The sequence below is a fragment of the Geotrypetes seraphini genome, chromosome 4, assembly GCF_902459505.1.
Source record: "Geotrypetes seraphini chromosome 4, aGeoSer1.1, whole genome shotgun sequence".
In the NCBI taxonomy this organism is placed as follows: domain Eukaryota; kingdom Metazoa; phylum Chordata; class Amphibia; order Gymnophiona; family Dermophiidae; genus Geotrypetes; species Geotrypetes seraphini.
Genome location: NC_047087.1, coordinates 300,221,036 through 300,248,097, shown reverse-complemented (window position 1 = coordinate 300,248,097; position 27,062 = coordinate 300,221,036). Strand labels below are relative to the sequence as shown.

Sequence of the window (27,062 nt, the reverse complement as noted above, 5' to 3'; positions counted from 1 at the left end):
AATGTTTTAATTATTTTTAAAAATATTTTTATTGATGAAAACCTCAGTAACAAGTAGATTTGCATACAAGCAAAAAAAAAAAAAAAAAAAAAAACCTAACAAAAAAACCAGGATCCCAAAGTCGCTTACAATAAAACATACATAAAATTCATATACAAATTGACAAACTTCAAGATTACCTATCAGTTTTGACCCTTCTATCAGTGTCTATAAACCCTGTCTAACAGCATATTTTTAAGTGGGCGTCTCTCATACACTAAGGGGCGTGCTAACCGATTTAGCACGCGCTAAAGGCGAAGGCGCCCATAGAATATAATGGATGCTTAAGCATTTAACGCGTGCTAATCTTTGACACGTGCTAAATCAGTTTGCATGCCTTAATAAAAGGACCCCTAAGTGGGCCTCTCACATACACTACGCACATTTTTATCACAGCTGTAGAACCTTTCCATTTTCTATTTTTCGCATTCTATGCGTGGTAGATGGTTGGAATGACCTCCCCATTGGAGATGGTGAAGATGAGGACTGTATCTGAATTCAAGAAAGTGTGGGATTTCTTATGGGAAGGAAGAAACAGTAGGTGATACGGATGGGGAGCTTGGATAGGGCATATGGCCTTTATTTTCCAGTAGAGAAAAAAACATCTCTCTTTTTATTTTTTTTTCTGAAAATTGCCATTTCTTAGGTGTATGTGTTCTCAGTGCATATATCTTTTTTGAACCATTTTCTAATCTAATCTAAACCTTAGGTTTGTATACCGCATCATCTCTACATTCGTAAAGCTGGACACGGTTAACAAGAGTTAGGGTAGAAAGGAACTCCAGTGGAGGGAAGAGGCAAAATGAGGAGAAAAATTTAGAGAACTAGAATGACCAGAGAGGGAGGAGGAGTTACATTTTTGAGAATAACCAGGTTTTCAGATGTTTACGGAAGAGTTGGAGGGAGTTAAGATTCCTAAGAGGGGAGGTAAGGTTGCTCCAGAGCTCAGTGATTCTGAAAGGGAGGGAAGAGCCTAGTTTTCCTACAAGGGCTCTTTTAGAGAGGGAAAGGAAAGTTTCAGTTTTTGGGTGGATCTGGTGGAATTGGGGTTAGAGGAGTTCCAAGCGAGAGGAATGAAGGGAGGGAGGATGCCGTGTAGGATCTTGAAAAGGAGGCAGGCACATTTGAAGTGGACTTTGGAGACGTGGTCGAATTTGCTTTTTGCGAAGATAAGCTTGGCAGCGGTATTCTGAATCCGCTGGAGTCTCTGAAGGTTTTTCTTTTTTAGGTTTTTCTTTGTTGTCCAAATAGCAATGTTACTTACCGTAACAGTTGTTATCCAGGAACAGCAGGCAGCTATTCTCACTAATGGGTGACGTGATCCAACGTAGCCCCGATGCGGACGCCTCACAAGCAGCCTTGCTTGAAGAAAACTCGACGTTTCGAGTCGCCCGCACCGCACACCTACTGTGGTCACCTGGTCAGTTTGTCCACCTTTTTTGGCACTTATTTGCTATTGAAACAGGTCTAGCCTCAAACGTTCAAGTTTTGCCCTGGATGTTTTCTGCAACGTTCCGTTATTGCAGAAAAAGACCCAAATCATAAGGCCAACCTAATCCTGTCCAAAACATGCCCCCGATACACCCTCTTGAGATTTAGATGCCCTGCAGATAAACAGTATAGAAAAGAATCTAAAATGTGTTTTAAAAAACGGCAATTTGAACGTTTTAGCAAACGTGCAGGGGCATTTTCGATAGGATGTCTGAGCTTGGACGTTTTGGGAAAGATGTCCAGAAATCCAGTAGAGAAAATGTCCATTCTCAAAAAAGCAAGACCTTCTTTTTTAAAAAAAGGATCTATGTAGACATTTTGGTCCTTAGTACGTCTGTCTTTTTTGGTAATTCTCGAATATAAATATGTCCACATGAAAAACGCACAAAAGCAAGTTTTCCTTTTTGCATGCTTAGCAAACTGTTCACAGTCTGTATTGGCCCTCAAAAATATAGAGAAAATCTTTCTGAGTGATGCTAATCAATAATTCCAGTCAAACGATCGATCAGTGCTGCTCTCTTTCACACTATCAGAGAGGGGTTTTTTGGTGTATAATTCATTAATAAATAGTCTCTTAAAATATAATGAATAAGTATCTGAAGTACAAAATACTTTGATTTTTAGGACATCAGCGGCTACACTCCAGCATCATATTTCATGTAAAACTGGAGATATACCGTAGCCAGCCTCCTCATCGGTCATTATTTGACTATCTTGTGATAAATAAATAAATTAATCTTAATGAACTCCTAAAAGCACAAAGTGACTTATCTTATATGGAAAACTTAGGGGTAATCTTCCATGAATATCAGGACACTTCTCCCTCCGAATCCGCGGGTTTAATACCCAAATTCATGATTTTTTTTTTTTGCCCCGGACCTCCCCCTAGTTTTAAAAGGCTGAATCACTGCATCCCAGACTTCCCCAGACCTTACCTCGTGGTCTAACGGTGACGCAGGGCAGAAGCAATCTTCCTACGTTCCTGCTCGGTGCAGAGCCATCATCAAAAATGGCTGCCGTGAGTTCCCGTGGTCTCACGAGACTACAACAGGAACTCACGGCAGCCATTTTTGATAACGACTCTGCACAGGGCAGGAGCGTAGGAAGATTACTCCTGCCCCACGTCACCTCTAGACCACCAGGTAAGGTCTAGGGAGATCAAATAATGACCGATGAGGAGGCTGGCTATGGTATAACTCCAGCTTTACATGAAATATGACACTGGAGTGTAGCTGCTGAGGTCATAAAAATGAAAGTATTTTGTACTTCAGATATTCATTATATTTATTAATGAATTATACAAAAAAAAAATCTCTCTGATAGCGTGAAAGAGTGCAGCACTGATCGATTGTTTGACTAGCAAACTGCTAAGACACACTGAGCATAGTAGAGGGACTCTTCTAAAAAGTACTGTAGGGAATTTCACACTAAAAGTCCCAGGCACAGATGTCACTATACCTTGCTTATATTGTATGGTGAGCCCTACAAAACCCACCCCAAACTTCCTGTACCCACCTGTATACCACAACAATAGGCCTTATGCCTGCAGATGTCATCTTAATGTAGGTATAGTAGGATTTGGAGGGCTCACCATGCAATATAAGCAAGATATAATGGGCTCAAATGTCTGTGTTAGCAGCTGAAGCTGCTTGGGCTGAGAACTGTTCAGTACCCCCTCATAAAATAGGCTAGAACAGGGGTGTCAAAGTCCCTCCTCGAGGGCCGCAATCCAGTTGGGTTTTCAGGATTTCCCCAATGAATATGCATGAGATCTATGTGCATGCACTGCTTTCATTGTATGCTAATAGATCTCATGCATATTCATTGGGGAAATCCTGAAAACCCGAGTGGATTGCAGTCCTCCAGGAGGGACTTTGACACCCCTGCTCTAAGCTGAGCAGAGTCCTCAACCTACAGTCCTGCCAGTGGGGAGTGCTATTTCACTATCACATTGCAGCTGGAGGACTCTATCAGCTTAGAGCAGGGGTCTCAAAGTCCCTCCTTGAGGGCCGCAATCCAGTCGGGTTTTCAGGATTTCCCCAATGAATATGCATAAGATCTATGTACATGCACTGCTTTCAATGCAGACTGGATTGCGGCCCATGAGGAGGGGCTTTGACACCCCTGGGCTAGAATGTACTAGTTAGGGTTTTTTTTCACATTTTTGGGTGGTGGGAACTGGTTGGTGACCACTGGGGGGTGTAAGGGTTATGCCTTAATCCCTTCAGTGCTCATCTGGTCAGTTTGGGTACCATCTTAGTATTTAGACGCTTTTAAAACAGGTCTTGAGCCAAACGTCTAAAAAAAAGCCCTGGATTTTTATTTTTTCACTGGAGACAAAAAAACCAGAGAGACATCTAGAAAGTCTGATTTGAAAATGCCCACGTGGACGTTTTGACTAGTGAGTGCTGGTTTATGCTGTCTTTTGGACATCTATCGTTTTTGAAAATGAGTCCCGAAATGTCCATATGCCATTTTTTTGGGACGTGTTTCTCTTTTGAAAAAGAATCCTATAGATATATAAAAAGAGGTAGAATGATGGCAGATTTCAAACTTGCATAAGTTGATACAAAAACTATTTTTTATTGTTTACTGAGAACAAGGTAAAGTGCTCAGTGATTCATAACTTGATGCATTTTTTTTTTCTTTACTGAAGACACAGATAAAGTGCTCAAAGATGACTCTAATTGAAGTTATAATTACAATTCAAATATAGAGTACATTATCTTCTGCAAATGGAAGGTTAAAGTACGTTCCCAAGATTTTATGCAGGGAAACATTACTTCTCAGAACTGCTGCATAATGCATGAGCTGCAACGTCACGCAACAATTAGGGTGATTTTGTAAAAGAGAATTTACAAAACTTTGGTTGGTTCTGTTTCAAGGTGGTGTTTGGTTTAACCCCTAAATATATAACTGAGCTCTTTTCTTTTGCAACCAATAAATATAGGAGGAACTCGCATTTGAATTTCGTCTTTCCGTCTGCTAGAGGTTGTAAATTTTTAAAAAACATCTTCGATGTCTTATCATACCAAGCGGCATTTTGGGGTAAGGACCTGGAATGTCTGATCAAGCTTTCTAATTAATATGTGGAATTTAGGAGTCATCTAAAGACACATTTATTCTTGAAATATCTGGGTAATTAGCTTGGAGGGATAATTGTAAGCTTCGTAATCTATTTAGATTCGTATAATTTTATTCTAATCATTTTATTTCTATCTCTTATTCAATTGTATTTTTAATCTTTTGCAAACCACACAGAACGTCACGGTACTGCGGTATATAAGTTGTTATTATTATTTAAAATCACTAATTGTTTCAAATTTGTTTCAAATCTATTCTTGGTATGGCCCCCCCTATGCCCGGTCTCCCATTTTAAATTGGATTGTTCCACCAGGCCTTCACGCAGAATACATATGTTCAGCCACCCTAAATAAAAACCTGCCAATACAAAAAATTCCTTGACAGAACTCTAGCCTTCCAAGCAAGTCAACAGAACGGCTGACTAGGCAACATCATCAAGCACTCCTCATCCTATCTTAACTTCAGAAAACTATTTTAACCGATTTGTAACCAAGAACTCTTAAACCTTCCCCGCACTCTTATCACATGTACTCGATATCCCTACATTGTGACTTTATATAACCAAAGACTTCATTGCTATTCTTTTTCGCTGACTGTCCAGCTCTTCTTGTTGTAAACCACCTCAAACTACTATGGCTTTGGCGGAATATAAAAATAAAATTATGATTATGATTATGATTATTAATTAAAGTACCAATTTAAATCTATTATAAGTGGATGGCTACTTTTCTTTATAAAATATGGAATGGAAATGCAAGTTTCAAGTTTCAAGTTTATTAGGTTTTTATATACACTTCTCCCTCATCATTCGCGGGGAATACGGGCAGAGCCGGACCGCGAATGGCGAAAATCCGCAATTATCCGGCTCTGACCCACCCCCACCTCCCTGCCACCTTCCCGGCCTTACCTGGTGGTCTAGAGGGCTTTCGGGGCAGGAGCGATCTTCCTATGCTTCTGCCCCGTGCAGATCGCCACGAGGAAATGGCTGCTGGGAGTTCCCGTAATCTCTCGAGACTACGTCGGGAACTCCCTTCAGCCATTTCCTGATGGCGATCTGCACGGGGCAGGAGCGTAGGAAGATTGCTCCTGCCCCGAAAGCCCTCTAGACCACCAGGTAAGGCCGGGAAGGCGGCAGGGAGGAAAAAAAGATGGATTTTTTTTACATTAAGACTGTTTTTTTTATTTTCCCCCTCCCCAGAAAAAAAATCACAATTATATGAAACCGCGAGTGCAGGAACCGCAAATGGGGAGGGGGAAGTGTACTGCCTATCAAGATTATCTAAGCGTTTTTTACAATCAGGTACTCAAGCATTTGCCCAATCTGTCCCGGAGGGCTCATAATCTGTCTAACGTATCTGAGGCTATGGAGAACTGAGTGACTTGCCCAGGGTCACAAGGAGCAGCACGGGGCTTGAACCCACAACCCCAGGGTGCTGAGGCTGTAGCTCCAACCGCTGTGCCACACACTCCTCCTATACGGAATACAAAATATTTCTTTAATTTTCCCGGCACGTGCACCATCACCAACTTGCTGCCCACGTCGGCGCGGGGCATGGATGTGACGTCAGAGGGAGAGCTGACACGAGCAGCGGGGTTGGAGTTGCTGCTCGTGCCGGCAAAGAGCTAGAGGTATGGTGGAGGGGAAGTGAAAGCGCGCGACAGGGGAGGAGTGGGAAGGAGCGGGGGGCAGAGTGCCCGAGGTGAACCCCCCTCACTTTACTATGCAATTGTTAACAAGAATACATGCAAATCATAGTATTTTATAGGGATGTCGATTCATTTCATATTGTTTCTAACAATGATGGGTTTCTTTCCAGTGTCATTAAATTTCTGCACTTCCCCCCCCCCCCCTTCAAGCTACAAACTTTGATTGGGGAAAGCAGCTAAGAGACATTCTATCTCTTGAGAAACTGCTTTAGCCAATCTACAGTATTTCTACTTCTGTCTTATTTCTGCAATCTTAGTTTCCGTTTCCTGATTGACTTTTTGCTTTCAGTGATTCTGGTGTGCTTTTTTTTTTGTGCTGGTACAATTACATTAAGATTTGTTAAGCAATCCTAGTTCTTAGAGAATGACACTGTGACAGAATGTGGGAAACCATCCCGTGTCATTCTTCAGTGTCTATCTCAACCTCAGTCCTTCTACATCAGCGTTCTTCAATGCAAGGCTTGAGGGTCAGTGGCTGGGCCCATTCATACTCTGATTCTTATGTGAGCCAAGTCTAGGATAATGAAGCCATTGTGACATCACTGATGAGGCTGGCTCATAGGCACTGGTGGAATGAGGCTTTATGACATCACAAACTCAGCTCTGGAATGTGGCTACTCTTTGGATTCCTGCCAGGTACTTGAGACCTGGGTTGGCCACTGCTGGAAACAAGATACCGGGCTTGATGGACCTTCGGTCTGTCCCATCATGACAACGCTTATGGTCTTATGTTCTAACCATCCCGTGTCATTCTTCAGTGTCTATCTCAACCTCAGTCCTTCTACATCAGCGTTCTTCAATGCAAGGCTTGAGGGTCAGTGGCTGGGCCCATTCATACTCTGATTCTTATGTGAGCCAAGTCTAGGATAATGAAGCCATTGTGACATCATTGATGAGGTTGGCTCTTAGGCATTGGTGGAATGAGGCATTATGACATCACAATATCTGCTCTGGATACCAGAAACTGTCATTCTTTAGTGTCTATCTCAAGCTCAGTCCTTCTACATCAGCATTCCTTCTCTCCTTAAAGAATGACATGGTGATGGTTTTCTATTGTTAACCGCAGGGACAGTGACACATTCTGTCACCATGTCATTTTCTAGACTCTTGCTCTAGTCTAGTATTCAAGCCTCAGAGTCCCAGCTAGGGACTCTCCCCCTGATTCTGTATAGATAGAGTTACCATATGGCTCCAGGAAAATGAAGATGAATTGAGACATCCGGGTTTTGTTTCCACTGCTTTCAATAGAAGTAAAGCCCAGATGTCTCAATCTGAAAGCAAAGGAAGTAAAACCTGGATGTGTTAATCCATCCTCCTTTTTTCTGGAGCCACATGGTAACCCTATACAGTAGTACCTTGGTTTACGAACATGATCCGTTCCAGGAGCATGCTCGTAATCCAAAACGCTCGTTTAAGAAAGCAAAGTTCCCCATAGGATATAACGGAGACTCGGACAATTCGTTGCTACTGCTGCCAGCGACCAACATAAACATAACAGAACTGGGGCTCTGGGGCTCTTTCCACAGCCGAACCAACCTCACTGGGGCTTTGCAGCTTTAATTTATTTTTCGTTCGTTTTGTGCCGTGGGTGCCTACCTTCATGCCGGCTTTCTCCTCTTTCTTGCCGCAGTGCTCGTTCAAAGCCGCGGGCAGCGGTTCCCACGTGCCCCCCCGCGGCCAACCCTGAAGCCCTCCCTCTGACGTCGCAACATCAGAGGAAACGTCTCTGGGCCAGCCGCAGGAGGCATGCAGGAGCTGCCGCCCGCGGCCCCGAGCGAACACAGCAAGGAGGAGGGAGCCGGCAAGAAGGCAATCCTCCAGGGGGCGGCAGAGGGAACAAAAGCATTGCCCTCGAGTGGGCCTCCCGGCGCAGCAGGTTGGACACCCTGAAAGGCAAAACTAAAGTGGAAGAGAATCGGAAAGAAAATCTGCAGTCGGTGTGCGGGCATTGCAAGGTATGGAGAGGGGGATGCGGGATGTTTTACTCTGGGACACGCTCGTATAGCGAGTCAAGCTCGGTTTACGAGTCGCAGATTTTACAAATGTTTTGCTCGTCTTGCAAAACACTCGTAAACCATGGTACTCGTAAACCGAGGTTTGACTGTATATAGACCATCCAAATATGAGCACCCATTAACAATGAATTATGCATTTATGCACGAATTTGCCTCATGCCCTATAACTTGTGTATCTAAATTTCACAGCACCCAACTCCAAAGGGGGAGGGTGGCCATGTGAGGAGCATGAACAGGTCCGGGCCATTTTCAGAACTTATGCACTATGTTAATGCACACAGTTTAGGCAATAAAATTCTAGAACTGGAAACTGAAATAAGGGATGCCAACCTGGACGTAGTGGCAATATCCGAGACTTGGTTCACGGACGCACATGGGTGGGATATGGCTATACCGGGGTACAATTTACTTCATCAGGACAGAGAGGGCAGGTTAGGAGGAGGGGTAGCACTATACATTAAAGAGGACATCAAGACCACCAGGATCACTGATGTCAAGTATACCGGGGAATCCCTCTGGGTAAACCTGGCAAGAGGTGGCAAAAAATGCCTGTATCTTGGAGTGGTATACAGACCTCCAAGACAACCGGAAGACATGGACGCAGAATTAATTGAAGACATAGAGAATATAACTCTACGGGGCGAAACTGTACTGCTAGGGAACTTCAACATACCTGATGCAGACTGGAACACATTTTCAGCAACAACCAGCAGCAGCAGGAGGCTTTTGACCTCCATAAAAGGAGTACATCTCAGACAGATGGTAACGGAACCCACTAGAGCCCAGGCAATCCTAGACCTAGTACTCACCAACGGGGAAAGCGTCTCAGAGGTCTCGGTAGGAGATACGCTAGCCTCCAGCGACCATAACATGGTATGGTTCAACCTTGGGAAAGGATCCCCTAAATCAATTACAAAAACAAAGGTGCTCCAATTCCGGGGCACCGACTTCGCACGCATGGGACCAAGCAGAGACCGGCAATGTGGAAACCATGTGGTCGTATCTGAAATCATCCATACACGAAGCAACTAATCGCTACATAAAATCAGTAGATAAACGACAAAGAAACAACAAACCCCAATGGTTCACTGAAGAGATCTCGCACCTCATTAAAGAGAAGAAAAAAGCATTTCTTTCCTACAAACGTACGCAGAGAAGAGAAACTAAAGTAGAATATAAGACCAGATCTGCAATGGTCAAAAGAGCAGTTAGGGAGGCCAAACTTCGAGTGGAAGAAACTCTGGCAAAGAACATTAAAAAAGGGGACAAATCCTTCTTTAGGTATATCAGTGATAGGAAAAGGAACACAGACGGTATAGTACGCCTTAGACAACCGGACGGAAACTACACGGTGGCGGATTCAGAAAAAGCAGAACTACTAAATGAATATTTCTGCTCAGTCTTCACCTGCGAAGCACCGGGACACGGACCACAGTTGATGATAAAACAAGACGTGGATGACCCGTTTCAGAATTTTGAGTTCACACCTGGGGACGTTTACAACGAACTGGCAAGGCTAAAGGTAAACAAGGCCATGGGACCGGACAATTTACACCCAAGAGTGCTCAGAGAATTGAGAGACGTTCTGGCAGAACCGTTGGCAGTGCTCTTCAATCTCTCACTAAGTACGGGGAAAGTTCCGTTAGACTGGAAAACAGCCAACGTCGTTCCTCTACATAAAAAGGGCTGCAAGGCTGAGGCTGCAAACTATAGACCGGTAAGCCTCACCTCAATTGTGTGTAAACTCATGGAAACACTAATTAAGTATAAATTAGATACGATCCTGAACGAGGGAAATCTCCGGGATCCCAACCAACATGGATTCACCAAGGGTAAGTCATGCCAGTCAAATCTAATCAACTTCTTTGACTGGGTAACAAGAAGACTGGACTCAGGAGAGTCTTTGGACGTCGTGTACCTAGACTTCAGCAAAGCGTTCCACAGTGTCCCACACCGCAGGCTGCTGAACAAGATGAAATCAATGGGATTAGGAGAGACTCTAGCTGCATGGGTTAAAGATTGGCTTAATGGCAGACTTCAGAGGGTGGTAGTTAACGGTACCCTCTCTAAAATGTCGGAGGTGACTAGCGGAGTACCACAGGGTTCGGTCCTGGGCCCACTCCTCTTCAACATATTCATTGGGGATCTGACTCAAGGGCTTCAAGGCAAAGTAACCTTATTCGCTGATGACGCCAAACTATGCAATATAGTAAACGGATATAAACTACAGGATGCTATGGAACAAGACCTGCGTACTTTAGAAAATTGGTCCTTGACATGGCAGCTGGGCTTTAACGCCAATAAATGTAAGGTCATGCATCTCGGTAACGGAAATCCTTGTAAAACTTACACCTTGAATGGAGAAACTTTAACCAGAACTACGGCAGAACGAGACTTGGGAGTAATCATCAGTGCTGACATGAAAGCAGCCACTCAAGTGGAGAAGGCTTCATCTAAAGCACGGCAGATGATAGGTTGTATCAAGAGAAGCTTCGTCAACAGGAAACCTGAAGTCATGATGCCATTGTATAGAGCCATGGTGAGACCTCATCTGGAGTACTGTGTGCAATTCTGGAGGCCACATTACCGTAAGGATGTGCTCAGAATTGAATCGGTTCAGCGGATGGCCACCAGGATGGTCTCGGGGCTAAAGGGTCTCCCGTACGAGGAAAGACTGAGCAAATTGCAGCTCTACACTCTTGAGGAGCGTAGGGAGAGGGGAGACATGATTGAGACATTTAAGTACATCACAGGACGGGTCGAGGTGGAAGACGATATCTTTCTTCTCAGGGGACCCTCGTCCACAAGAGGACATCCGCTCAAACTCAGGGGAGGGAAGTTTCGTGGAGACGTCAGGAAGTACTTCTTCACGGAGAGAGTGATCGAGCATTGGAACAAGCTTCCAGTGCAGGTGGTCGAGGCACGCAGCATCCCAGACTTCAAGAACAAATGGGATACCCATGTGGGATCCCTATGAGGTCATGCCAAGGATAGGGTCACTAGGACTTGAATGAGCGGGTCAGTAGAGTGACGGTATAATTACAATGAGCAGGTCAGTAGAGTGACAGTATAATTACAATTATACTTAAGAGGTCAGAAGACCTAAGAGGGTGGGTAAATAGTGTGGGCAGACTTGATGGGCTATATGGCCCTTATCTGCCGTCATTTTTCTATGTTTCTATGATGTTACAGAATACCTGCATTTGTGAGGTGTAAATGCTCACACTCAAAGTTAACCCTTAAATACCCAATCAAGTGCCTCTCATAACAACCCACTATCTTTGTACCTGAAGAAGGTTGGAGCAAATAGGAGATATAAAGAAAGCAATATATAACAATAAAACATGGAGCAATATAAACTACTTAATTTATAATAGTGTTGCGTATTCCTCAGTGTGATTGTAAAGCTATGAAGACAACCGCAGAAAGCTGAAGTCTAAGCTTAAATCAATCGGCAGGCTATATTCCAAGCCACGCCCACACCATCATAGGTACACACGCGTGTGTAGTGAAATTAACACAAAAGTGCTCTCAAGTGTTTTCACGGTTTCAGTGTCTTAGCCCAAGGTCGGTTTTGGCGACAGGTGGAAGGCTCCTGAGGAAGGGATATTTCCCCGAAACTAGGCTTACTAGAGCCTGAAGACATCTTCTCCAGTTGGGACTTACCTGAGTGTCTCCTCATGAAAAGATCAAACATTGAAAAAAAAAAATCTAAAGATGAACTAAGGGGGCATATTTTGAGCAAAGCACTATTTTTTGATACTGATTTTTGATTCCGTTTTTGAGATATTAGGTTGGAGCTTATTGGATATATATAAATTTAAGTTAATATTCACTTGAGAGCACTTTTGTGTTAATTTCACTATACACACGTGAATACCTATGATGGTATGGGCGTGGCTTGGAATATAGTCTGCTGACTGATTTAAGCTTAGACTTCAGCTTTCTGCGGTTGTCTTCATAGCTTTACAATCATTACATTACATTACATTAGGGATTTCTATTCCGCCTGTGCCTTGCGGTTCTAGGCGGATTACAATATAGAAAATATCTGGGACATTCCAGTAGAGTTACATTTCAGGATAAGAGTAAGTTACAGGAACAGTAATGAGTTATAATACTACAATTTCACAGAAGATAATACTTATTACAGAAGATATTACATATAAGAGAAGATAATGCATTTTACAGAGGTAATACATGTCAACTCGATCGGTTAAATCGGGTGTAGTGTAGAAGAAATTACAGTACATTCTAGATCACAGATAAAAAGATGATATAGGTGGGTATTTCCGAAGTCGTTGATTGGGAGCTCATTGGGTGGTGGTTAGAGTGATGGGAGATATTTTTTGAACAGTAATGTTTTTATTTCTTTGCGGAACTCTTTTATGTCTGTTGTTTTGGTCAGTAATTTTGAGATGTCAGAGTCTATTTTAGCTGCCTGTGTCCCCAGGAGGTTGTCGTAAAGTTTCTTTCGACGAGTACCGTTGAGTGGGGGGTAGGTGAAGAGGTTCTGTGTTCTTCTTCTTCTTGGTGGGAGGTAGTGGTGAAAACGGTTATTTAGGTAACTGGGTGCCATGCCGTGGGTTACTTTGAAAATGAGACAGTAGAGTTTGAATTGTGTTCTTGCTTTTATTGGTAGCCAGTGGGATTCAAGGTATGCATTGGTAATGTGGTAACTGAGGAATACACAACACTTATTAATTAGTTTATATTGCTACATGTTTTATTGTTATATATTGCTTTCTATACATCTTCTATTTGCTCCAACCTTCTTCAGGTACGAAGATAGTGGGTTCACACTCAAAGTCAGACATGTTACATCACTTTATTCAACAATTAAAACTCGACACAATCATGTAAGGCCTGCCTCAGGAGTCCGGTTGTATTTTTGAAGATATTGAAGAATAGAGAAATTACGGAATCTTTTTCTAATGGAGAAATTTTGGTGGAGCAGCGATAAATGCCTTAGTGACAGCGTCCACACATAGTGTCAAAAGCGAAGGGCGCTTTGCACAGTCGAGTACAATATAAATCTCTAAAGTAGTAGTAAATGCCACTAAGGCATTCATACAGACTCCTGAGGCAGGCCTTTCAGGCCGAAACACGGTCGTGTCGAGTCTTGATTGTGCAATAAAGTGATGTAGCATCAGAGGTCACCCTTTGCTGTTGTTTTTCATTACCTATTTTTAGGCATCATTTATAGAAACTGGCCTGAAAGTCTAGCCTCAGTACCAAGACATTCAGGCACTTAGCCTAGACATTTTTGCATTTATTTTCTAGCGGGGGCATATCAGAGTGGAGAATGGCTGTGGAATGTGCTGACCAGCTGGTGAATTCAAGTTATTACATGCTAGCCGGTTAATGTGTCCAGAATATATGAGCTCATGCCAGCACCTAAACCAGCGGAGGTAATTGCTTTCCTGACAATTTTTCTCAGCACCCCTCCACCCAACTCAACCCCCGTACCTTTTGTAGTGCAGTGGGCCAGAGGGATGCCTACTCCCTCCGGCTGTCAGGGCCACCTCTTCACAACGGAGGGCCTTCCCCTTCCTGGTGCATCATGAAATGCACCAAGGAGGGCCTAAGGCCTTGATTGGCCCAGGCGCCTAAGGCCCCTCAGGCACCTGGGCCAACCGGAGTTTTAGGCATTTGGGGATGCACTGGGAGTGCCCTAAGACTTCGATTGGCAGGATAACAAAGGTCATGGGCATGGGTTGGTGTATCTGGTAAGTAAAAGCTCAGAATATAAAGCACTACCAGTGACGTAGCGAGGGCGAGAGGTGCCCCTCCACATCCTCTTCTCCGCCACCCCCCCACCTCCACACGCTGCTTTCACAACCCCTCCTACCGTGTGTGCGCACCGCTTCCCTTCTGCCGAACCTCTTTAAAATTCCAGGTGCAAGCAACCTCCAGGCGCGGGTCCAGGAAATGACGTCAGAGGAAGGCCCGACGCTGGCATGACAGCAGCTTGGAGGGGGAGGGGGGGGATCGCTGCTCGTGCCAGGAATGTTACAGAGGTATGGGGGAAGGGAAACGATGTGCGCACATGGCTTGGAGCCATTCATTCATGGATCATTTCAAAACTGGATTATTGTACACTTACCCCTCCCCATTCGCAGTTCCTGCATTCGCGGTTTCATATAATCGCAATTTTTTCTAGGGAGGGGTAAAATAAAAAATGTAATGTAAAAAAAAAAAAAATCCATCTTTTTTTCCTCCCTGCCACCTTCCCAGCCTTACCTGGTGGTCTAGAGGGCTTTCGGGGCAGGAGCGATCTTCCTACGCTCCTGCCCCGTGCAGATCGCCATGAGGAAATGGCTGCTGGGAGTTCCCGTAGTCTCTCGAGGCTACGACGGGAACTCCCTACAGCCATTTCCTCATGGCGATCTGCACGGGGCAGGAGCGTAGGAAGATCGCTCCTGCCCCGAAAGCCCTCTAGACCACCAGGTAAGGCCGGGAAGGCGGCAGGGAGGTGGGGGTGGGTCAGAGCTGGATAATCGCGGTTTTTCGGCATTCGCGGTCCGGCTCTGCCCGTATCCCCCGTGAATGACGAGGGAGAAGTGTAATTCACTGTATAAAGGAATCACACAAAAAGAAACAAGAAGATTACAACCGATACAAAATACTCAATAAAAATCATTACAGGTAAAAGAAAATTTGACCATGTAACACCATTATGGCTTCCTATCAACCACCAAATAACCGATAAAACTCCCGAATAACCTATAAACAGGCGCTCATTACATTTAGGGATCCTTTTACGAAGGCGCGTTAAGGCCTTAACGCGCTGAATTGCGCGCGCAAAAATGCCGCACGCGCTAGCCGCTACCGTCTCCTCTTGAGCAGGCGGTAGTTTTTTTGGCTAGCACACGCTAATCCGGTGCGTGCGCTAAAAACACTAGCGCACCTTCGTAAAAGGAGCCCTTACAGTCCTACAAGTCAACACAACGCTATTCCTAGATCGAGTTATCCTTCCGTATTCTCCTTTCCGCTCCTTACGATCTGAGGATAAAAACCTACTTACTGTTCCATCCCTACGAACCATAAATAGTTTCAAGTTTATTAAAAATTTGTTGTACACGCAAAGTCAAGTACTTCAGTGCGTATGACAATTTAAAAACAGGAGACAAAAATAAAACAATTTTATACAAATCAACATACGTACAAATAATTACCCATACAAAAGGAGACGGGGATGAACTACAATCTTTAAAGAAAATAAAGAAACATTTAGGGAAAAAAACATCTGGCAGATAACAAAGAATAATCATGAAAGCATGGATAAGCCTAGAAGAGAAGGTAAAGAAGATTTTGACCTATGTATAAGGTCTGACTAATTTTAGGTATTACAGCTTAAGCATTAATGACAGATGAATTGTCCTATGTCTCAAATTCATCCTTATACAATACAAATGTGTCCTGATGCAGTTCTAGACGTACCACACTCTTCTCTGTCACCGCCCCCTCAAACGTGGACCTTATTACCCGCTCAGATAAGAGAAGAAAAGAACCTTGAGAAATTTAAATCAAAATTAAAAAGTTTTCTATATACAGAAGCCTTTAACTGATTAGCGAGTCCCTTAACCTAAGTTGACATTCCCAATCAAAGTAGGCAAGCCCCGATCTAATCTATAATTTAAAAAAAAACCCTAAGCGCACATGCGCACTCCTATCTGCGTGTTCCGTGATCTGTATGTCCGTGGCAGGCACATGCGTGCTTCGAGTCCCCCTCACTCACTGTAAGGCAGTTCGTCGTCGTCGTGCCCCCCCCCCCTGCGCACCCGAACCCCCTTTGATCCTCCCATCTGACCCTCCCACTGTGAGACGACCACAAACCTCCCGGCTCCAGCAGCGTCCGCAGCACTCTAAACACGCTGCTTCGCGGCCTTCTACTGCCCTAATTTCCTCTGCCGCGTCTCTGTCTCTGATGATGCGAAGCAGTGTGTTTAGAGTGCTGTGGACGCTGCTGGAGCCAGGAGGTTTGTAGGTCGTCTTGCAGTGGGAGGGTCAGTGGGGTCGGCTGTACGGGAGCAGTAGTGGCGGGGGGAGATGAAAACATGTTGCTCAACAGTTCTACTGCACAGGGGGATGAGAGGGAGAGAGGGAGGCAGGCTGGCTTCAGGGGGGTGGAGGTGGGACAAAGTCTGGTAGGCAGTGAGGGTGACATAGGAAGGAGACACTGGGGGCACTAAGGACATAGGAAGGGGCACTGAGGGTACTAAGGACATAGGAGGGACTGAGGGCACTAAGGACACAGGACAGAGGCACTTGGGGCACTAAGGACACGGGAAGGAGGTACTGGGGGTACTATGGACACAGGACGGAGGCACTAAGGACATGGGAAGGAGGCACTGGGGGCACTAAGGACATAGGATGGGACACTAAGGACATAGGAAAGTGGCACTGGGGGCACTAAGGACATAGGAAGGCAGCACTGGGGGCACTAAGGAGATAGGATGGGACACTATAGACATAGGAAGGGGGCCACGGAGAGACAGGCAGGTATGGCGCACAGAGAAATACAGGCAGGCAGGGGGCCAAGGAGACAGAGACAGAAAGAAAGACAGACAGACAGGGAGCCAGGGAGACACACAGACAGAAAGAATGACAGACAGAGAGCGTCCAAGAAGAGAGAGACAAAGAAAAAAAACCCAGACAGACAGACATCCGTTAATGTAACGGACTTAACACTAGTATATTATAACCCCATATTGTTCTATCCTTATTGGCTCTCTTTACTACATCAAATTGTAGTTCTTCCCTGATTTCCCTTTAAAGTGTACGTTTGTCTAGCCTTACATAGTATGTTCCCTTCATTTCAAAATTATTTATTGTACGTCGCTTTGTAATCCTTGAAAAAAATCGATTTTATCAAATAGGAAATAAGCTTGAAACTTGGCAGAGAGGACGGGTCACTTGTGGACCACCTGGGCTGAAAACCCAAAAGAACTTCCCTGTCCCCATCTTTCCTCTCTGTGACCACCGTTCTGCTGCTTGGTGAGTCATACCTTGTTACAGGTGACTCACACAGTCATAGATGCAGGATTGTACCTCTGGATCGGTGCCGCGTCCAAAACGTGCGAGACAATAGCACGCAGGACATCAGCGCGCCGGATTTAAACTCAAATTGAAAGCGCTCCGAGAGGGGGTGGTCCCCCACTCAACTTAGTAGTGTTGGCACTGCCGTTGGGGGTGTGTGTGAGGGAACCCCCCACATTACAGAGGTAACTGTACTTTTTCCCTAAAAAATAGGGAAAATGCCTTTTTCCTCTATAATGGGGGGTTCCCCCAACACCCCCCCAACGGCAGTGCCAACAGTACTAAGTTGAGTGCGTAGGTTCTCCCCACAACCCTCCTCGGAGTGCTTTCAAATTGAATTTAAATCCAGCGCGCTGATGTCCTGCGCACGATTGTCAGCCCGGCTTTGCGTGCGGTTTTAACTATATATCCCTGGATCTTTGGTGATGGAGCACTCAACAAAAAAAACACAGCATGATTTTGTCCTGATTACCTGCAACTTTCACCGGTTCCAGTCCATACATCCTTACTGCTTGTGATGTGAAACATCTGGCGTCAACAATTATATTCAGCCCTGGTATTTAGAATCATTTAACCAGCCAGAAATGGTTCCTTGCCAATTAAATGGCCCTTAACTGGTTGTCTGGCAATATTTGTGCGTTATAAGCGGCTACCAGCGATCTCAGTGTATCGCTGGCTAAGTCTGGCAGTCATATAAGGTACTCACACTATACTCAAATCCCTTAGTGAGAATAATATTCACAATAATAAAGACCCCTAATTTCCCACTGAATATGAAAGAGTGCAAAAAATATCATTAACTCATTAAAAAGAGCCTCCCGTTTTCTCAATTTTTACGGATCCGCAGAATTTGTACTTCAGATTCTGAATTTAAGATCCAGGCAAATTGTTTAAAAGAAAAATTCTTACTACGGGGATATCCGTCAAAGGTTGTGAACACAGCTTATAAGAGGGCGTATTACAACCATCGTGAACATCTATTACGGGCTAGAACTATTGAGAATTCAGAGACTGATGAAAAAATCATGACCTGTGTATTAACATACTCTAAGAATAGCTTTTATATTGCTAAGAGTCTGAGAAAACACTGGGAAATACTAAAAATAGCGGGGACCTTTAAAGATTATTCTTTAAGAATAGCGTACCGCAGAAATCGGAATTTGAAGGAAATACTATGCCCCTCTACCCTAAGGGAATTTAGAGATATTTGCTCGCCAGAAAATGCAGGGCATCATATGTGTGGGAGCTGTCAAATGTGCAACCTTATGGATTGCACTAATATTTTTAAGAATCCAAGAGACAGTAGAGTATACACGTTAAGGCATTTTTCTGATTGTAAAACTAAGGGTGTTGTTTACATCCTTAGGTGTCCTTGTGATCTCCTTTATGTCGGTCAGACCTCACAAAAATTGAACATAAAAGTAACATCAAAAATTGTAATATGGGCGCCCCTTTAGCGAAGCGTTGCATCGAGAAACAACATGAGTTTCTCTCCCTAAAGGTTATTGTCATAGAAATGGTTAAACCTGACAAGAGAGGTGGGAATTTTCGGCGGACGCTGGCTCAACATGAGCAACGCTGGATTAATCGTTTACAGACTTTAGCCTCGGGGGGTTTAAACAAACAGATGGAATGGCAACATTTTTACTAATAAGTTTATGGATGTTGCTGTTTTTCTCTGTGTTCTTGCTATCTGTTTCTTTAATGTAATCTGATACTATTTGTGACGTCAGGACGCTGACAGTTCTCCTTAAAAAGAGGCTGTCGCCATTTTTTTGCTGTTTAGAGACTAAATCCGAGTTAATATATTTCAGTAGGTAGGTAAGGTTGTTCAATCTACTACTTTATAAGTTTCATTTATTCATTTCTGTTTTTTTGATTGTGTTTCTATTTTCCGCAGCATGCTTGACTAACTGGCCCTGAAGCAGTGGGTTTAAATAAGTTTCCACGAAACGCTGGCCACGTTGGCATGGTCTGAAGCAGTTTGCTGGGGATATATGATTTGAAAGCTAAGTAATTTCAATGGATATTGGATGTTTAAATTAAGTCTCTCATAAGGAAATAGTGCATCTATTTAGAGAATTTAGGTTTTTAGAAAGCCGATATTTTAGAATAAGTTATTCGAAATAAATTTAAATAAAAAGATAAAAAAATTTTTAGGAATTTACTTACAACAAATTTAAAACCCTTTTAGTTGAGGTAATGGACTGGAAGGTTGCCGATGATTAGAGCTAAGGAGCCGGGGAAGCACACAGACTTGTATGGTCAGAGTCTATGATTTGCGTAGGCTCGATGACTGAGGCCCTTCCAGTGAGTTAATGATATTTTTTGCACTCTTTCATATTCAGTGGAAAATTAGGGGTCTTTATTATTGAGTCATATAAGGTAGTCAAAACAGCTGGGATATATTTGGCCAGTTTAAACCTAACTGGCCAGTGCTGAATATCAGCTTGACCAATTAAATTTAAACCGGCCCAAAAAATGTTTGGAGAGTTAATGCCACTTGCTGGAAATGGTCTGGCATTGAATATCCAGACTGACAGCTGACCATGAGAAACAGCCCAGCTTACTCCCCTGGTCTGTATATCGTCCAGGTGCGTGCTAAGCGTTAAATCAACGCACGTGCTAAATGCTAACGCGTCCAATTGGAATAAATAAAAATAAAATGTCAAATAAAGTACACACAAGTCATTCTGAGCTCTTTGGAGAGGATGGGCTATAAATCAAATAATATAAAAAAAAACCTCTATACCTGAATGAAGATATATTCGTCCTGGACAACCAAAGAGCTTATGTCAATTGCGCGAGAAAAGGGTCCACTCCTTGTAGTCTCAGAACACTCCTGAATTCTGCAGGTTAAATAATGGGCTTCTGCAAAACAAGAACAGGCATGACTATTATTCCAGATGATTTTTCATCCTGAACCATGACACACCTGTAATTTATGTGGCGCAATGACACACGGGCAAATACAAATGTATATCCCCCCCCCGATATTCAGTGGGACTTACCCCCTCTTTTATTAGGAGCTCCTTTTATCAAGGCGTGCTACGGGGGTTAGCGCGTCGGACATTTCATCACGCGCTAACCCCCGTGGCAGCCTAAAATCCTAATGCCTTGTCAAAGAAGGCGTTAGGTACTAGCGCGGCAGGTGGTTTAACCCGCGGTATTCTGTGTGTTAAACTGCTACTGCGCCTTTGTAAAAGGACCCCTAAGGTGCGCTCACCGATTAGCACGCGCTAACGCTTCCATAGACTAACATGCAAGCGTTAGCGTTTAGTGCATGCCAAATCGATTAGCGCACCTTCGTAAAAGAGGGCCTAAGTCTTCCAAGAAGGCTCCCGGCCGGCTCAGTCCCATTTAGCTGGCTATCTGCCAATATTCATCGGGATACAGATGTCTATCTCCTGCCTAATATCCGTCTCGTCAACTAGCCTAGTGGCCTGCTATGTTGTGCGACACAGCTGGTCACCACCAATTTTCGTCCGCCGGCTAAGGCTCGCGGTAAAAAAGCCTTGATTGCTTTGTTGTCAAGTTAGGATATTGATTACAAATTGAGATCCAAAAGGCTGACAATTCTTGCTTGGCAAATGACGCTTTGTGAACTAGGTCGTTCATAAGATCAATGTGATTTTCTTCTTCGGTCATCGTCACACATGTATCTTCATAGTTCACGAATGGATTGATGACCTACTTATACTTTTTTTTTTTTTTCAAGTGAAGGAAAGTATTTGGCGTTATTTTTCAAGGACCAATCAAGTCAAAGAATAATGCTTGTCTGGTCGGTTGTATCTCCACTTGCGCAGATGCTCATAACGTTGACCCTCTTGCGTAGACAATATACATGTCATCTATTCTAGTGTATATTTGTTTTTTGAATTATTTCTTAGGGCATTTCAAAAAATAAAGTAAAATTCTAGAATCTTGCGGCACACCTGGAATCTCTTTGCAGGACACCAGTGTGCCGCAGCACACAGTTTGCAAGACACTGGTCCTTAGTGAACGGTACTTACGACACATTAATCACAAAATACTTCCCATGCCCATTCTTCAACCTTTCACAAAAAATGCACAATGCACGGTGCAGCACAAGATAACTGCAAAAATACCACTAAGCTCCTTAACGCTATCCTGTGCTAGCAGTTACTGCACGGTAAACCATGCATTAAAGGCCAGATTCTATAAATAGCACCTAACTCAGTAGACACCTAGAAATGCAACATCTACTGCATGTCAATCAAAGTTATTTGTAAATCTAAAAACCCCAAATAGGAAAGAATAGAACAACAATAATAGGAAAAATTCTTCCTAACTTATATAGTACTAGTTTTTTAGCCCGTTAATTAACGGGTGGTAGAATAGATGTGTAGACTTAGGCATTTCTTTCTCTCTTTCTGTATGTGTGTCTTTCTTTCTTTCTCCCTGCCCCCCTTTCTTTCTGTCTTTTCTTTTTGTCTCTCCCCCCTGTCCAGCAGTAGCCCTTTTCACTTCCTTTTACTTCCCCCTGTCCATCAGTAGCCCTTTTCTCTTCCTTTTACCTCCCCCTGTCCAGCAGTACCCCTTCCCTGCCCCCCTGTCCATCAGTAGCCCTTCTCCCTTCCTTTTACTTTCCCTCTGTCCAGCAGAACCCCTTCCCTGCCCCCCTGTCCATCAGTAGCCCTTCTCCCTTCTTTTTACCTACCAATATTCCCCTTTTACCTTTCCTATTTCCACCTTTTTCCATCCAGCATCATTAGAGTACCTGTTGCATTGTTGGTGTTCCAGTGTCTCCTCTGCCTTGGGTCTGGGCCGACTATTGTGGGCCAGGATCGCCAGGGGTGCCCTGTGGGACAGGCAGGAGCAAGGGTCAGCAGAGGTGAGGGAGTTCTGGGTGGCAGCGTGAGTTCACTCTGGTGCGGGGCCTCTGCCGTGTCGCGGGGAGCTGGTGTCTGCACTTCTAGTCACTTCCTCTAGAGTCCCTACTGCAGCGCACAGGCGTCGCATCGCGCGGTGGTGACGTCCAGGCCTTGCACTGCCACGTCTCTCCTGAGCCGCGATGAAGAGGGCAGGGGGTGCTAGCGGCTGGCAGCCGCCGCTCCGCACCGCCTTTCGCCTCAAGCCGCCGCGGCCTCCTCCCGGCAGCCGCCGCTCCGCACTGCCTTGCCGCGGCAGCGTCTAAAGACACTTCGGCCGGTTGGGCCGTATTGTGAGGTGGAGAGCAGGGAAGCTTCTCTGGCGCGCAAGCGCACTCATGCCACCGCGACAGATCAGGGAACACGCGGCGCAAGTGCGCATGCACGCTTAGCGTTTTATTATATATGATATTGGGAGAATACTGGAGATGAAATAAATGAATGAAGAATTTTTAAATTTTGAATTTTTGTGATGGGTGCTCAGTTTTCACAACTTGATTATCAGGCCCAGCCTGAGAGTTGTATTAACCCAAGCGGGTTATTCAAGTATGAAACATCCCTGGACCCAATATTTTATAGTGAATAAAGTGCAAAATCACACCATCAAAAATAAATCACCATTCATCTCTCTAATATACTACTGTGCAATGAATAATTCAGACATGGGCAACTCTAGTCCTTGAGGGCCGGAATCCAGTCGGGTTTTCAGGATTTCCCCAATGAATATGCATTGAAAGCAGTGCATGTAAATAGATCTCAGCTACCTTTAAGTGGAGTTTTTTTGCACTACTTTATTTCTATTTCCCCACTTCACCTTTTGCAATATTGTAGTGTAAATAGATCTAGTGCATATTCATTGGGGAAATCCTGAAAACCCGATTGGATTCCGGCCCTTGAGGACCAGAGTTGCCCATGGCTGGTATAATTGCTACTAAGTCCAAAAACCTACTTGAGGTTCAACTTCCAAACTTCTTCCCCTGATATCCAAAAATAAAGAATCAAAACAGTTCATAAAGTCAAAGAAGCAGGTACTTATCCTTGCAACGTGAGGGCGTCCGATAAGACAGTGATTCCCAACCCTGTCCTGGAGGAACACCAGGCCAATCGGGTTTTCAGGCTAGCCCTAATGAATATGCATGAGAGAGATTTGCATATGATGGAAGTGATAGGCATGCAAATTTGCTTCATGCATATTCATTAGGGCTAGCCTGAAAACCCAATTGGCCTGGTGTTCCTCCAGGACAGGGTTGGGAACCACTGCGATAAGACACGTTCAGTCCATTGTTCTTGCTAAGATACTGAAGCTCTATGGGGCTCCGTTTCAGAGGATCACTCCTCCTTCCTAATCAAAGTTAGGCATTATTTCTAGAATCACGTCTATCGGCACCTAAATTGACTTAGGCACCGGCAGGCATGTAAACCATAGACATATGTATAGGGCAGGGATCTCAAAGTCCCTCCTTGAGGGCCGCAATCCAGTCGGGTTTTCAGGATTTCCCCAATGAATAGGCATTGAAACAGTGCATGCACATAGATCTCATGCATATTCATTGGGGAAATCCTGAAAACCCGACTGGATTGCGGCCCTCAAGGAGGGACTTTGAGACCCCCTGGTATAGGGTTAGCAGACGTCCAGAATTCCCCAGATATATCCTCCTTTTCGAGGACATGTCCGGGGGTCCGGATGGCTTTTCAAAACCCAGGCACTTTGTCCGGGGTTTGAAAGCTTCCCCTGAAATCACGTCAGGAAGGGGCATCGGTGTCAGGTCAAAAGCGCGCCGGGACAAAGGCGCGCCCAGACAATTGAGCGCAACGCGGAGGTGCGCGCCGCTCTAAATTACTGTTTTTAGTGCTCCGACGGGGGGGGGGCGTGGGGGGGGAACCCCCACCCACTTTACTTAATAGACATCGCACCGCGTTATGGGGGCGTTCTGGGGGGTGTGGGGGGTTGTAACCCCCCACATTTTACTGAAAACTTCACTTTTTCCCTGTTTTTAGGGAAAAAGTTCAGTTTACAGTAAAATGTGGAGGGTTACAAGCCCCCAAACCCCCCATAACGCCGGCGCGATGTCTATTAAGTAAACTGGGGGGGGGTTCCCCAACAAAGCCCCCCGTCCGAGCCCCTAAAAACTGTAATTTAGAGTGGCGCGGTGGCGCACGCTGTGCTCAATTGTCGGTGCGTGCTTTTGTCTTTCGCGCCGTTGTCTATGAACCAGGGGCATCCGTGCATGTGCGGACGTGATGCGGTGATGTGACGCGCGCTCATGCATGCATAGATGCTGTCTGGGGGTGGGGCTGGGGCAGAAGGGAGCGTGACACAGGTGGAACAGGGCGGGCCTGGGGATGTGGCCATGGATCCGGATTTTCCTTCGGGAAAATCTGGTAACCCTACATATGTATATTAAGTCAGGGTTTTCTTGCTCTAATATAGCAGCGCCCAATGCCAAAACTCTTGGTCGATAGACCAAGAAGTCTTTTCTTCTCTTTTGTGTTGCCTGAGATATATCAGGATAAATTTGGATTATTGAACCAAAGGAAGTATTATTCATATGTCTAAAGTATGTTTGAAGAATTAAATCTCTATCAAGATCAATAGTTGTAACCACAGTTTAACAAAGTGGTTGCCGAGGATGGTCTCTCTTTCTTTTATTCCGTCCTAATCTAATCTAATATAAACGCTAGCCGCGCATGCGCACTCCATCTGCGTGTTCCGTTTTCCGTGCGCTGTAGGGCACCGCAGGTAGGAGTGCGCACGCGCACGAAGCTCTCTCTCCCCCTCCCCCCCCCCGAGGCGGATGTCGGCCGCTCTTCAGCTTCTCCAGGCAGTGGCAGACCAAGCAGGACCCGATCGCGGAACCCAAGGTAATGTTCTGACCGAAGTTAGTTTTAAGTTCTAAGCCACGGCGGCGGCTCCTCTCACGAGCCGCACCTGCGTCGGAGAAGGCTTCCGATGCAGGCAGGGATCGTGAGAGAAGCCGCTGCCGCAGCTTAGAACTTAAAACTAACTTCGGTCAGAACTAAGGGAGTCAAGGCCTCAATTGTAAAGGTAGTCGTCGTCGTCTTTGCCCCTCTCCCCGACACACCCGAACCCCCGTTCAGATTAGAAATGTAATATATAAAAAAAAAAAAAATTGGTTCATACCAAGCGCCTCAGGTAGACTAACTTAATCCATATCCAAACTTTGCCCCTAACCATGCCAACTTGCTGTATAGATACCTATTGTGAGGTAGTAGAAGCTTACCAGCTAAATGTTTTTTTACATAAGAACATAAGAACTGCCATCTCCGGATCAGACCTTCGGTCCATGAAGTCCAGCGATCCATACACGCGGAGGCCCAGCCAGGTGTACACCTGGCGTAATTTTAGTCACCCATATCCCTCTATGCCTCTCGTAAGGAGATGTGCATCTAGTTTGCTTTTAAATCCTAGAACGGTGGATTCCGCAATAACCTTCCTGATATTTGTCCTGGACTTGTCCCCCCTTAGCTTCAGTCCGTGTCCTCTTGTCCGTGTCACATTGGACATTGTAAATAATTTTTTTTCCTGCTCTATTTTGTCTATTCCTTTCAGTATTTTGAAAGTCTCGATCATATTCCCTCCCAGTCTCTTAAGTCGTTCCTCGTACTCCAAGTTCTCCATACCTTTTATTAGCTTTGTTGCTCATCTCTGCACCCTCTCCAGCAGTTTTATATCCTTCTTTAGGTTGGGAGACCAATGTTGGACGCAGTGTTCCAAGTGTGGTCTGACCATTGCCCTATAAAGCGGCATTATAACTTTCTCCAATCTACTCGTGATTCCTTTCTTTATCATGCCTAACATTCTATTTGCTTTCTTTGCCGCTGTCGCGCATTGTGCCAACAGTTTCAGGGTCCTATCTATCAGTACACCCAGGTCCTTTTCTTGTTCGCTCTTACCCAGAGTTGCACCTGACATTCTATACTCGTGTTCCTTGTTCTTTCTGCCTAAATGCATTACTTTGCACTTTTCCACATTAAACGTCATCTGCCATTTCTCCGCCCATTTCTCTAACTGACATAAGTCACTCTGGAGTTCCTTGCTATCCTTCTGCGATCCGATTACCCGGCATAGCTTTGTGTCGTCTGCAAACTTGATGATCTCACTGGATGTTCCTTCTTCTAGGTCAATGATGAAAATATTAAATAAGATGGGCCCAAGTACCGAGCCCTGGGGCACACCGCTAGTCACTTTCTCCCAGTCTGAGAACTTACCATTGATGCCCACTCTCTGCTTTCTATTCTCCAGCCATTTGCCTATCCATCTTAGTATATCTCCCTCTATTCCATGGCTTTGTAGTTTCCTGAGAAGTCTTTCATGTGGAACCTTGTCGAACGCTTTCTGGAAGTAATGTAATGTAATGTAATTTATTTCTTATATACCGCTACATCCGTTAGGTTCTAAGCGGTTTACAGAAAATATACATTAAGATTAGAAATAAGAAAGGTACTTGAAAAATTCCCTTACTGTCCTGAAGGCTCACAATCTAACTAAAGTACCTGGAGGGTAATAGAGAAGTGAAAAGTAGAGTTAGAGGAAAAATAAAAATAAAATAAACATTTTAACAAGACAGCATTGATCTAAATACTTTGGAAGGTAGAAGAGAGGAGAGAAAGGAATAGAAGCAGAAGGGGGAGCCGTTGAACAGTAGAATTCTGGAGAAATTTAAATGATAGAAATAGAACAAAACAAAGACAAAAGGCAAAACAATAGATAAGATTAAAGATAAATCATAAGCTGGAAAGAAAAATAAAATAAAACTTTGTCTTCAATCCA

The 27,062-nt window shown here is 44.5% G+C and overlaps 1 protein-coding gene across 6 annotated transcripts in view; it reads right to left on the bottom strand.

Moving 5' to 3' along the window:
- The window catches only part of SORCS3 (sortilin related VPS10 domain containing receptor 3), a 1,299,528-nt gene that overhangs the window by 295,203 nt on the left and 977,263 nt on the right, over positions 1 to 27,062 (bottom strand). For all 6 annotated transcript variants that reach the window (XM_033941704.1, XM_033941705.1, XM_033941708.1 and 3 more), the window contains one exon: positions 20,131 to 20,249. In XM_033941704.1, the coding sequence (XP_033797595.1) occupies positions 20,131 to 20,249 (119 nt within the window). The remainder of the gene's footprint in view (positions 1 to 20,130; positions 20,250 to 27,062) is intronic.